The sequence below is a fragment of the Orycteropus afer genome, unplaced genomic scaffold, assembly GCF_000298275.1.
Source record: "Orycteropus afer afer isolate SDZICR_OR568_19922 unplaced genomic scaffold, OryAfe1.0 scaffold00099, whole genome shotgun sequence".
Taxonomy (NCBI): domain Eukaryota; kingdom Metazoa; phylum Chordata; class Mammalia; order Tubulidentata; family Orycteropodidae; genus Orycteropus; species Orycteropus afer.
In genome coordinates, this window is record NW_006921686.1 from 1308004 (window position 1) to 1321369 (window position 13366).

The following is a 13366-nucleotide window of genomic DNA, read 5'->3' on the forward strand; positions in this document are numbered from 1 at the left end:
CTTTCCTTTAAGGCTCAGGGGTCCAAGATTATCTTCTGTGTCTGTGTTAATTGGTTTCCCTTTTCTTTGTTGAAGAGGGTCTGTGCAGTCCTTCTGCCTAGTCCGCCATCTTGCCCCGCCTTCCCGGAGACCTTTTCTTCAACAAAACAAAACGTCCACCAGCCTGCGCCACCCTCACAGTTGCTGGTATGTGAGAATCCATTGTTGCAGCTGTCATGCCAGTCTGTCTCGCCAAGCGTCTCCCTTGCCGCGCTGGCCCTGTGCTTCACCAAGTGGGATGTCTTCCTCCTACGACCTCCTGAGGATGTATCCAAAGCAGCTGAGTCAGAGAGTGTTCTGTTATGATCTCAAAGGTTTCCACCGGCTCATCTTCGGAACTAGAATGCCAGGCATTTCTTCCGAGTCTGCCTTAGTCTGGAGCCTCTGCTGAAACCTGTCCACCGCGGGTGGAATGGCTGCTCTTTGAAGTAGTGGTGCCATAGCTTCCAGCGTTACAGTAGCACACACGTCGCAGTGTCACAGACCAACAGGTGCATGGTGCTATTTCACGTTTAATTGCTTCTAACTGTGTCTCCTTACAGGTACGCTGGCAATAGGCATTTCCACATGTGGTCTTACACTGTGCCTGTTGGAGCTGCTCTAAGTGAAATGACTGATCCAAAGGGTATTAACCCATTGAAAGAGTATTTCCAAATAGATTGCCAAAGGTTTCGTACACTGTAATCCCAGTAGTGAGAATGGATTGTCCAACTCATTGTACCATCTCCAGGATAAAGTATCAAAATTTATTGTTTTTCAATTTGGATGGAAAAAAAACAAATCTCAGTCAGTTTTAAATTCTTCATTTGAAAATAATCAATCCATTTTACTGTTTTTGGATCAATGTAATTTTTTTTCTTTTATAGAATCCAGGAAGACAAAGAGAAAGACTGAAGGTTGGCAAAATTGAGAGGGTTAATTAATATATTTATTTTTTTGGACACCTAAGGCATTTGACTGCTAACCAGAAGGCTGGCGGTTCAACCCACCAGCCACTCCTTGGAAGGAAGATTGGGCAGTCTACTTCCATAGTGATACTACCTTGGAAACCCAAGGAAGGGTTGCTATGAGTTGGGTCTGACTCATTGGCAGTGAGTTGTTTTGTTTTGTTTTTTAAAGTACAAAAAATGATTTTCCCCAAAGTCACACAGAAAATATAAGTTATAAACCCAATTGCAAGTATCAATTTATTGCTTTTTCCTAAGTATACTACATCATAAGAATGTAGTAAAGTGTCTGTTGTTGGTCTGCTTATACTTCCCAGTTTCCTTTAAAAGCTCTGACTCATCCAAGGCATGACAACTGATCTCTGTTTGCCTGAAGCAACAGAGAAAGAAGAGGAGTCAGGAACAGAAGGAGGAAATGGACTGTGTGGCTAATTGCCTCCATGACAACTGGCTCTTTTGCCATGAGACCAGAACTGGATGGTGCCTGGCTACCATCACTGAACATTTTGATCAATGAGTCTATAAAAGAATCCTGATCAAAAGGGGGAAAATGCAGAACAGAATTTCAAATTCTAATGGAATCCATACTTTCTGGAGCAATGGAGGCTGGACAAACCCCTGAAACTATTGCCCTGAGGTAATCTTTAAACCTCAAACCAAAAATATCCACCAAAGTCTTCTTAAAACCAAACAACAGTTTAGAAAAATATCTGCTTTGAGCATTATGCTATTTTAAAAGCTATCTATATGGACAAAAACTAACTCCAGATGGATCAAAGACTTAAATGTGAACCCTAAAACTATAAAGTTCCTCAAGGAAAATATTGGGGCAAATTTAGGGGCCCTAATATATGGCATAAATAGACTATCAAGCATAACCCAAAATCTACAAACAGTAGAATATAAACTAGATGAATGGGATCTTCTAAAAATTAAATTTGTATGTGCTTCCAAAGACTTCTCCAAAAGAGTAAAAAGAGAACCTACAGATTGGGAAAAAATATTTGGCAACAACATATCTGACAAGGGGCTTATCTCTAAAACTTATAGAAAACTCTAGCATCTCAACAACAAAAAGACAAATAATCCAATTAAAAAATAGGCAGAAGATATGAATAGACACTTCACCAAAGAGGATATTCAGGTGACCAGCAACCACATGAAGAAATGTCCACGATCATTAGCCATCAGAGAGACGCAAATCAAAACGACAGCGAGATACCCTCTGGCCCAGCACTAGGAGCAAGTCCAACAAAACAGAAAATAACAAATGCTGGCGAGGATGCAGAGACATTGGGACGCTCATAAACTGCTGGCGGGACTGTGAAATGGCACAACCGCTGTGGAAAGCAGTGTAGCGATTCCTTAAAAAGTTGGAATTAGAAATAAATACCATTTGACCCAGCAATCCCGTTACTAGGTATATATCCTAAAGAAATGAGAGCCAGGACAAGAAGAGATATATGCACACCCGTGTTCACTGCAGTACTATTTACAATAATCTTTTTGATGGAAACAACCTAGGTGCTCATCAACAGAAGAATGGATAACCAAACTATGGTACATATACACAATGGAATACTATGCAACCCTAAAGAATAACATAGAATCTGCAAAACACCACATGACATGGGTGAACTTGAAGGACTTTATGCTGAGTAAAATAAGGCAATCACAGAAGTACGAATATTGTGTTAGTCCATTATTGTAAAAAGCCAAGGAAAGGTTTATATATGGAAGGAAATTTTCTTTGTTGGTTACAAGGAGTGGGAGGGGAGAGGAGGGAACACTGCTAGATAGGTCGAGACAAGTATTGATTTGGGTGAAGAGAAGGGCAATGTAGCAAATGTGAGTGATCAACATGGTGACATTGAAGAAGAGGAAGACAGAGAGAGGTGCATGGAAGGTACATACAACAAAGATGAACCCTTTTGCACATACAGTACTACATTGTCAGTGATGGCAAACATGGATATACAGGTGGGTAGATGGGTGGACAGGCTGAACTATTAGGTATGTCTCTGCAGCAGGGAGTGTGCCCATGACCATGTATAGGGTTGGCAGACAGTGTTTCTACAAGTGTATTAGTATGTTGTGTAAGAATTTCTGGGTATATAGTAGAGTTGACAAGGGACAAGGTTGTGGTCACTTCTTGGCTACAGCCAGTTACCCAGAGGGAGTGAGTAGTTGGACCTGTGGCCTCGGGACCGTGGTCTGAGGGGACATCAAGCTCAATTGGCATAACATACTATGCAAAAACATTTTCCACATCCTGCTTTGGCGAGTAGTGACTGGGATCTTAAAAGCTTGCAAAGTGGCCACCTAGTTGCAACAGTGGGTCTCTTCCCGTCCAGATCAAAGAAGAATGAAGAAAACCAAAGACATGTGGAAACAATTAGTCCAAGGAACTGGTACACCATGCTGTGGTGGTTACATTTGTGTGTCAACTTGGTTGGGCCTGGCTGAGTGGCTGGGCAGATGGATGTAGTATTCCCCATGATGAGACTGATAATCAACTCCATGGTGGAATCTACTGGGAGCAGCTGAGTAGCTGCCTTTGATTATGTTGTCTCCTTCCTGTGTATAAGAAACAGCTTTGGGAATGGTCTGTAGCCTATGGCACGCTTGAACCCTGCATGTAGTCATGTCGTTGTTCAGCAGCCTGCCGTGCTCTGCTGACCTTGGGACTTTTCAGTGGATTTGAATTAATGGCCTGCCTTGTGGTTTGGTAACATTGGGACTGTTCCGTTTTATTTGTCTGGTCTGGAATTGAAACCACTCTTGTGGCTTCCAGCCAAACAAGACAGGCATATGAGCTGAACATTCACATTAGGTAGATACACTCCTTGGAGAAAGCAATCATGGGAGACTAGAAGGGCTGTGTTTGCACAGGGAGACAGCTCAGGTGGCAGGGGTGCATGGAGGGAAGGGCACAGGGAAAAGGTAACTATGGGAAGGAAGTGGGAGGAAGGCTGTTACATTGTGGGAGATTACAGTCAATGTTACTAGACAAAATATGTGTGACCTGCTGTATGGAAGATGAATTTGCTCTGTAGACTTTCACCCAAATCACAATAAAATTAAAAAAAAAGCTGTCTATGTGGGATCAGATTGAAAAGAGCAACTTGAAAGGTTAGATAGGAGCCTTAGGGGGCAGTGAATTTATGTTCATGGGGGAGGAGCAACTCAGAAAAGGAAGATGAGGATGGATGCACAACTCAAAGAATGTCATAGTGTCACTGAATTGTACATGGAGAAGCTATTGAATCGATGCACGTTTCCCTGTGTATATTCTCAACAACAAAGTAAATTGAAAACAAACGAAGTCTGAATCAACCAATGCAAAGCAGACACTGCTGCTCAGACACTTGATTGTCCTGTAGACAAGCAGCTTCACTGGCTGTGGCGGGACTTGGCACAGCCGTTGGTGAGACAGAGATGAATAACACACGGTGCATTCCTGTGAGAGTTGAGGATAGTAGACATGAGACAGGAAATGCAAAATTTTCACGTGAGGTGATAAATACTCAAGTAAGGTGAGCTCTGCTCAGAATCGTCTTCCATCTGAAAGACTGAGAGCCAATTATTTGACCTCTGATGATGATTTTTTAAAAAATTATTATTATTATTTTTCCAGAGCTGTGAGGCTTGTCTCCAGAAAGAATCACATTTGTATCAGCCAAGCTTTTCTTCATTCTGCGCTGGCTTGGAGGTTAATGCCAGTTCCCTGCCAGTAGCAGTCCCTAGGAATCCTGACGGGGTGGGGTACAGACCAGAGTGATCCAAAATGACCCTTGATGTCCCCACTTAGGCTGAGGGAGAAGGGATCCAGTCCCTGGTCAGGACTCTTGCCTCTCTGTAGAGTGTCAGATTCTGATCTGCTGGCAACGTTAATGAAGGTCTTCAAGAACTGAAGAGTTGTGTACAGTCAATAGCACCAGTATTTTTTTCTGACCATGACAGTTGAGCCCGAAGCTACTCTTCCTTCCATAAAATAATTGTATTTCCTCCAATTGTACCTGTAAAAACATGTTGACCTCTCTCCACCCATTTTAGTCTTCAAGCAGCCACGGGATGCATGCAGCAAACAGAGGTTAAGTTCCGTTGGCTTGTTCATTCTAGGGAACCAATCTTTCCACACTCCACTCTTTCAAGAGAAGTGATATGTTGCAAAAAGGACATGGAAGTGGAATCTTCTGACCTCTAATTTCACAAGAGGAAGACAGAATCACCAACAGCAGCCCAAGGCTTATTCCTATGAGGCCAGGCATGCTCCCACCCTCCAGCCTTTTACCAATTCTGACACCAGCCATCCCTCCCACGGGACTCACTATGTCTCTGCTGAGTTCAATAATTCATTGCCATGGCCACACAGAACTCATGGACAGTACTGATGATTATGGGGTTTATTAGAGAAGCAACAGGCTACAAATCGGTTCAGGAACACGCTCAGGATACAATTCTTCGATCAGGACAGTGTTCCTTCTGCTGTGCCCTCAGACACACTTCTCTGGTCCTTGGCCTCTCGTCCTGGCCTCTGCCTCTGCAGGCCAGGTAAGCCTGCTGCTCTGTCTCGTGCCTCTAAATTCCACTGCCATCATCTCTCCACCAGGGTGTCCCCCTGCTGGGGCATCCCTCAGCTAAGGAGGTCCAGCACAGGGATCTCGGTCCAAGGACCCGCTCCACTTCACCTCCAGCTCTTCTCTCTTGATGGCAGTGAGATCTACTCTCTGCCTCTAGGAGGGCTCATTTTAAGCCTGGCAGAGTGACAGAACTCACCAATCCCAACGTCAGAGTCCTATGCACCTTATTTGCATGGTCCCATCCAGTAATCTGGTGGGAGTTACAAAGGCTATGGCTAGAGAAGCCATACCAAGGAATTCACTGCACCGCATATGTTTTCTGTAGGAGTTGAAGTTATCCTACAGGAGTCCTGAAGAGATCCAGCCCTTCTCGAAAGTCTATGCTGGACAGATGAAGGAACCCATCCATCTAGAAATTACTGACAAAAGACTTGGGAATCTGGTCTGGGAGACTTTGGTGAAACCAGGTAGGTGAATGTTTGTTTCTGGTCCCATCCCAGAGAAGAAAACAAATCTATTATCAGTTTCTATTTAATGGGAGTGAAACAAAGATGGCAGTAATGGTACATCTCTAGGGAAGAAAATGTGAACATGTGCTTGGGGGAGAGGATGGACATTGGTGTGGAGAATAGAGCCTCTGATACCTAAGGGATAAAGAACAGGAAATAGTAATTATAGGAGTCAGAAGTTGCATAAAGGCCATTTAATTCCATCTCCCACACAGCTTTACGACACCCTGTGTAGTCACGTTTCTGGTTTTGTGGTGGTAAATGCCTTTAGACAAGCTGAGGAAAATTCTTAGAAAGTGTTTTATCGGTTCACACAAACTCAACACCATAAACGTAATCTCAGGGGGCTTAGTCACTCGCAGACCCTTGCCAGAGATGACCTGTGGGTCCTTAAGTCCCTGGATGAACAACAAAAATTCTAAGACAGAATCCTTTGTAAAGGCCACCCACCGCTAGAGTAGCTACAGTGATGGAGAAATCAATATATACTTTTAAAAGCAGCGGGCGATATTATACCTTCTTGTGGCCAAGAAGTGACTACAACCTCGTCCCTGGTCAGCTCTACTATATACCTGGACATTCTTGCAGAACAGACAAATATACTTGTAGACACATTGTCTTCCAACCCTATACATGGTCGTGGGCATAGACATGCCTGATTGTTCAGCCTGTCCACCCATCTGTCTACCTGTAGATCAAGCAAAGATATTTCTTGGAGCAGTGTTTGCAGTGGGGAAATAAAGCCCACTGGAACATCCAGCAATGGGGAGACGCTTCCAGCAACTTAGGAAGGTATCCAGACTTCAGTTCTATCATCTACGCAAGCAGTGTCACATTTTAAAAAAGATTTTCAAGTTTGTCACTTAACGTGGTTATTACACTCCTAACATGCCTTTATAGAGACTCTTAGTTTACAGACACCATGATATCTTTTTTTTTTGGTAGCCATCATATTTGTTAACACACTGGCTTGCAAATAGAAACTGAAGGAACGTTGGACAGATTTCTTCCTTTCTCTGATAAATTAATGGGCAGTGAGGAACCTTCTACTTGAATGGGCTGTGAAGGGTATTAAGTTTCAAAACAGGGTTCCTAGTTAATGGAATGGAATGGAATGGAATGGTTTCAGTCGGTTGCACCAGAGACTAGAAAGGCCAATAATGGTTTATGACTGATCTTCATCTCATTCTCCAATTGTCCTTCTGTCCTAGTGGATCTCCACGTTGGTGATGCATTGGCCTCGCCCACTTTCTCAGGTCAGTGGAATGTTTCTGTGAAAAGCTACAGGGATGTGTCTGGTGTAAGGGTGTTTCTGGATGACTTCATGTAACACCCAAGGGTTCATTCTTGTTCTTGCCACTTACAAAGACCAGCTAATTTCAGAGACAACCACAATGAGCAGGATTTAGGTCACAAGGGGCTTAGGGTTCAATATGCAGACAGAACAACAGCAAATTATGGGAGAAAAATGTCGCATGGGGAAGTAGAGGTAGAAGTAGCTTGTATGACGAACATGAATTGTTAGGGAAACAGAGTAAACATGAGGCTAGAGAGGCAGAGCCCAGCAGTGAAAGTCCATGGGAGAGAATATGGATTTGGGGACTTAAGCAAAGGGGGACTAGGATTCCTGCAAACAGCGAGGATGACTGGCCGTGGGTCACCCTGAGATGGGAAGCAGGGAACTGGCATTGGACACTGATTGAAAATCAGGAACTGCCATGAGCAGGGCATTGGTTAATGTAACTGGAATTTGTCTGGAGGAGAAAAAGAAATTATTTACCATAAAGGAGCCACACTTGGAGACATAAAGTCTGTCATCAGCTAGTAAGTGAATCCAGGTCTCCAAATACTTGTCTTCGGATGCCCTCATTTGCATATTAATTTTAAAAATCACACAAGACAGCCATTGTAATGTCCTTTGTACCTAAGAAACCATTTGTGTGGCCATGGACAGCAAGTCCACCTTCAATGGACTTAATGTATAAAGGGAGTATCCTGGCTCAAAGGAATGAGGGCAAGAGATGGAACCACCTTCAGGTGAGGCTGGTCCATTGGATCACATGACAGCTGTGATGTCACACAGGTGCATGATGGCTCCCTGTCCCCACCGTGCCTTCCATGATGTTGGCGTAGACACCAGGCTCCACAGTCAACACGGCAAGCCCCACATGGCACAAGAGACTACACGGGAGAAAACTGAGCATGGTCTGACACTCCTCAATGAAGAGAACTCAGCGCGTCACACTGGCCTGAGTCAATTTCCCGAGATTTATTTATTTTTCTTAAAGATAAATCCTAGAACAGAAAAGAAATGTCATCATTTTAGTAAGCTGTTTGGATTATAGCCCCAGATGAATGGGCATTCACTATCTCTGCCATCCTGGTTAACAAAAGTTTCGAGAGGCACCATTGTACATAAATAGTAGACACTATGATGTAGGGACTGGGCAGTGTTTCATTCTGTTGTGCATAGACTCGCTATGAGTCGGAGCTGAGTCGATGGCACCTTACAGCAACAACAGCATGATGCAGGGAAGAGACTGAACGTGGCCAAGGCTACAGAGAGATTTAATACATGAACCATCCTGAGTCTGCATGATGGAAAGTTCCCCTGTTTTCCCTCCAGGGTGTCTTTGTTTCTCCTTGGTTGTAGCTATCCAATTACGTTTCCTCCTGCACATATTTAACAGGAAAGCCTTGGGGGCCAGGCATCGGCCTAATCTATCTCCAGAAGTCTAGCAGCGTGTGCAGTTTCTGACGATTGGTGGGCTTGGTGATTTTTGTTGGATTGTTAGGTGAACACATGGATGTACAGCAATCTAGAGTCCAGTCTAGTGTTTAAATGAAACCAGCTCAGAGAGGAGAGGCTGTCAGAGCTTATAGGAAGGGAGGAGGAAGACCTTCCCTGAAGGTCGCTCAGTTCACGGGCCACTGCCAGTGGGCTGTGGACCCCGTGAAGGTGTGTGTGGGACCAGCAGCAGCATGCCCAGCCCAGATAACCGACTTTGGCCGGGCACAGGTCCTGAACCCGTAAGTGACGTGTTGTTCTCTGTGTCTGTAACCCTTCCTCCCACCCAGGCGCAGCCTTTGTGAAGGAACACTACCGGCAACTGCAGGCCCGCATGTGGTGCCTGGGCGGGGTGCTGGATGACCTCCAGGACAGGGAGGTCCTCAGTGAGGATGAGAAGGAACTGGTGGAGCAAGAGCAGACACGTCAGAAGAAGAACAAGACCTTGCTGAGTCTGGTGGAGAAGAAGGGGGACCAGGCCCTGGAGTTACTCTACTGGAGCCTCAGCACGAGGGACCCTTACCTCATGTCCTACCTCAGGCAGGCAGGTTTGTCCCTGACACGCTGACAGATACGGTGAGCTGTGAAGGAGTAAGCTTGCCCAAACAAAGATCGGGCCATTTGCCCCAGCTCTCGGTAAGCAATCCTGAATCCCCTGAATATTCTGCCTGATAAGAGTGCCTTTGCTTGCGGGGACTTTGGGTCACACTGGATGGTCTGTGGTAACAGTGTAACTAATGGTGAGGTTTGGTTCACACCTGATAACCCATCACAGTACGATTCATGATGGGGCTGCGGGTGGTCACTGTTGCCTATGTGACGGACCCCCAGTAAAAACTCTGAACCGCAAGGTTCAGGTGAGCTTCTGTGGTTGACAATTCTCCATGCCTGTTGCCACTCATTGTTGCGGGGAGAAATGGTTGCTGTCTGCATGACTACACCAGGAGGAGACAGCTGGCAAGTCTGTACTGGAAACTCTTCTAGACCCTTCTCTGCCCTGTGCATTTTTTTCCACTCCTGATTTCCATCTATCTCCTTTCATTTTATTTTATTTTTTTCTTTTTAACTTGCTGTAATTAACTCTGGAGCTCTGGTATCATGGTGCCTAAGGCATTTGACTGCTAACCAGAAGGCTGACGGTTCAAACCCACCAGCCACTCCTCAGAAGGAAAGTTGGGCAATCTACTTCTATAGTGATATCGCCTCGGAAACCCAAGGAGAGAGGTCACTATGAGTCAGATCTGACTCCATGGCAGTGTTTTTTTGTATTGTTTTGTTTTTGTAATAAACTCTAATTGTCAGTATAACAACTTTGCTGAATTCTATGAGTACTTCTGAGCGGTATTGGGGAACCTTCCAAATTTGAACCTTGCCTGAATTAGCAAAGGCCCTTAAGAGGAAAAGGCAGAGGTTCTGAAGCTCACCTCTCTGAGTTCTTGCCTTCACTCAGCTTATTACCGAGCTGTGCTTTCTGTGACTTGTCAGTGTTGGAAGCGTTAAGTGACATTTTATCCATCGTTTCCATTGGTTTTATCAAGAAGGTAAGTCCCAAGAACCGAGGCCAATATTTGTGGAAGGAAGCCCACGGTGGACACACTGAAGGTTCATAAGGAAACCCATGGTGGACATACTGAAGGTTCATAAGCATATAAAGCTGAAAAAAATTGAGGTAAATTACCAAAATTTAGAAGAAAATCTGACATTACATAAAGAAGAGAAGATACATGGTTTTATTCCTTTGAAATCCAGCATATACTGTTTCAGATTGATAACATTTATTTAAATAATATATTTTTGAAAAAGCATGATATAGAATTTAGTTTAATGTTTAAAACATTACAGATGCAGGTGAAACTCTCTGGATACATTTCCCAGGTTCCACAGAAATAACCTCTCTTTCTCTCTCTTTTTATTTTTTATTGTGATTTGGGTGAAAGTTTACAGAGGAACTTCACTCTCCATACAGCAGCTCACATACATTTTGTCTCATGACATTGACTACAATTTTCCACAATGCAACAGCTCCCCTCCCACTTCCTCCCCATAGTTAACCCCTCCCCGGGACCCACCCCCCCATGCACTCCTGCCCCCTGAGCTGTCTCCCTGTGCAGACACAGCCCTTCTGTTCTCCCAGGATTGATCTCTTGAAGTACTATATCTACCTAATATAAATGTTCAGCCCATATGCCTTTTGTTTGGCTGGAAGCCACAGGAGTGGGTTCAATTCCAGACCCAAAGGGCAGCTAGGGCCATAGTCTCAGTGGTTCCTCTGGCATTCTTTTTTTTTTAATTGTGATTGGGTGAATATTTACAGAGCAAATTCACTTTCCATACAGCAGCTCACATACACTGTCTCATGACATTGACCACAATTTCCCACAATGCAACAGCTCCCCTCCCACTTCCTCCCCGTAGTTACCTCTTCCCTGTGTCCATCCCTCCATGCACTCCTGCCCCCTGAGCTGTCTCCCTGTGCATAAGCAGCCCTTCTTTCTCCCATGATTGTTCTCTCCTCCTCTGGCATTCTTAAAGACATTCCCTGGAGATCTCCTCATGGCGTCTATTTTTTCTGTTTACCCTCATTGTTCTGTGCCTGATCTGCTCTTTTTATATCTGAAAACGTATTGGCTCAAGAAACAGCCTACCCTTATATGGCCTCATTAACAAAATGAAGGAAACATTATTCCAAAACGAGATTACAGCCTCAGGCATTGGGGTTTGTATTTACAACATGTATTTTGGGGAGATACTCAATCCATAACCTCTGTGTGCAGAGATCTGGTTCTATTTAACACACTAAAGACTTGGAGAACTGAGCTAACAGGTAGGTCTCTGTCCCAGTCAAAGAGATACATACATGGGGGAGACCCATAGAGCACTTCAAAAGACTTTGAAAACTGGACGAACATTGTAACTACAGTTCACAGAAGGCAAAACAAACAAAATTCCCTTTCTGCACGTGGATAAAAAGATCAGAGTTTCATCACAAAACATTGAAATCAAAAGTAGTCAGCATAAGAGGAGGATCCACAAACATCTCCACTCACATGTTGTTGTTGTTAAGTGCTGTTGAGTTGTTTCCGACTCATAGCAACCCCATGTACAGCAGAACGAAACACTGCCCGATCCCGCGTGAGCTCCATGATCCCTGCTATACTTGAGCCCTTTGTCGCAGCCACTGTGTCAATCCATCTCGTTGAAGGCCTTCCCCTCTTTCATCGACTCTCCACCTTACCAAGCATGACATCCTTCTCCAGGGAATGGTCCCCTTTGACAACATGACCAAAGTAGGTGAGACAAAGTCTTCCAAGAAGCATCTTGGCTGCACTTCCTCCAGGACAGATCTGTTAGTTCTTTTAGCAGTCCATGGTACCTTCAGCTTTCTTCGCCAGCACCACAACTCAAAAGCATCAACTCTTCTTCGGTCTTCCTTATTTACTGTCCAGCTCTCACATGCATACGAGGTGATTGGAAATATAATGGCCTGTGTCAGGTGCACCTTAGTCCTCAAGGAGACATCCTTGCTCCTGAGCACTTGAAACAGTCCCTTCGCAGCCAAACTGCCCAGTGCTACATGTCATCTAATGTCCTGACTGCTGCTTCCATTGGTCTCTGTTGTAGAACCAAGCAACGTGAATTCTTTGACAACCTCAATCTTTTCTCCATTTTATCGTGATGTTGCTTATTGGTCCAGTTGTGAGGATTTTTGTCTTCTGTATATTGAGATGTAATCCATACTGCAGACTGTGTGCCTCAATCTTCATCAGTAAGTGACTCAAGTCATCCTCACTTTCAGCAAGCAAAGTTGTATCATCAGCGTATCTCAGGCTGTTAATGATTCTTCCTCCAATCCTGATGCCACGTTTTTCTTCTTATAGTCCAGCTTCTCAGATTATTTGCTCGGCATATAGATTGAAGAAGTCACTCACATAGGAAGTGAGAATCAAGAGACACCAACAGTGGGATAATACAGATGGTGGAATTTTCTGACACTGATCTTAAAAGGTATCATAAAACTCCTCAAATTTGTAGTTGCAAATACACTAGCATGAACATTAAAATAGAAGCTAAAATCTAAGAAATAGAAAATATAAAGAAGAATCAAATACCAATTTTAGCAAAAAAAAAAAAAAAAAAAAAAAAAATCCGTGAATGGACTCAATAGCAGAATACAGATTACAGGAAAAAGTCAGTGAACTTGATGATAGATCACTAAAAATTATCAATCAGAAAAACATAGAAAAAGATGAACGTAGACGGAAAAAACATCAACAGAGCCCTGGGGACCTGTGGGACAACAACAAAAGTCTGACATTTGTGTCATGAGAGCCACAGAAGGAGAGGAGAAAGAATGCAGACCTGAAAACAGCATGTGTAATAACATATCTGACAAGGGACTTATCTCTAGAGTTTATAGAACACTCCAACACCTCAATAACAAAAAGACAAACAATCCAATTAAAAAATGGGCAGAAGACATGAATAGATACTTCACCAAGG

At 43.9% G+C, this 13366-nt stretch overlaps 1 protein-coding gene across 1 annotated transcript in view; it reads left to right on the forward strand.

Moving 5' to 3' along the window:
- The window catches only part of CARD8 (caspase recruitment domain family member 8), a gene marked incomplete at its 5' end in the record, with an annotated part of 22634 nt that extends 13200 nt beyond the window's left edge, over window positions 1–9434 (forward strand). The window contains 3 exons of the mRNA XM_007943025.2: window positions 5895–6036; window positions 7290–7334; window positions 9157–9434. Of these exons, the coding sequence (XP_007941216.2) occupies window positions 5895–6036; window positions 7290–7334; window positions 9157–9434 (465 nt within the window). The remainder of the gene's footprint in view (window positions 1–5894; window positions 6037–7289; window positions 7335–9156) is intronic.
- Window positions 9435–13366: the final 3932 nt, after the last annotated feature.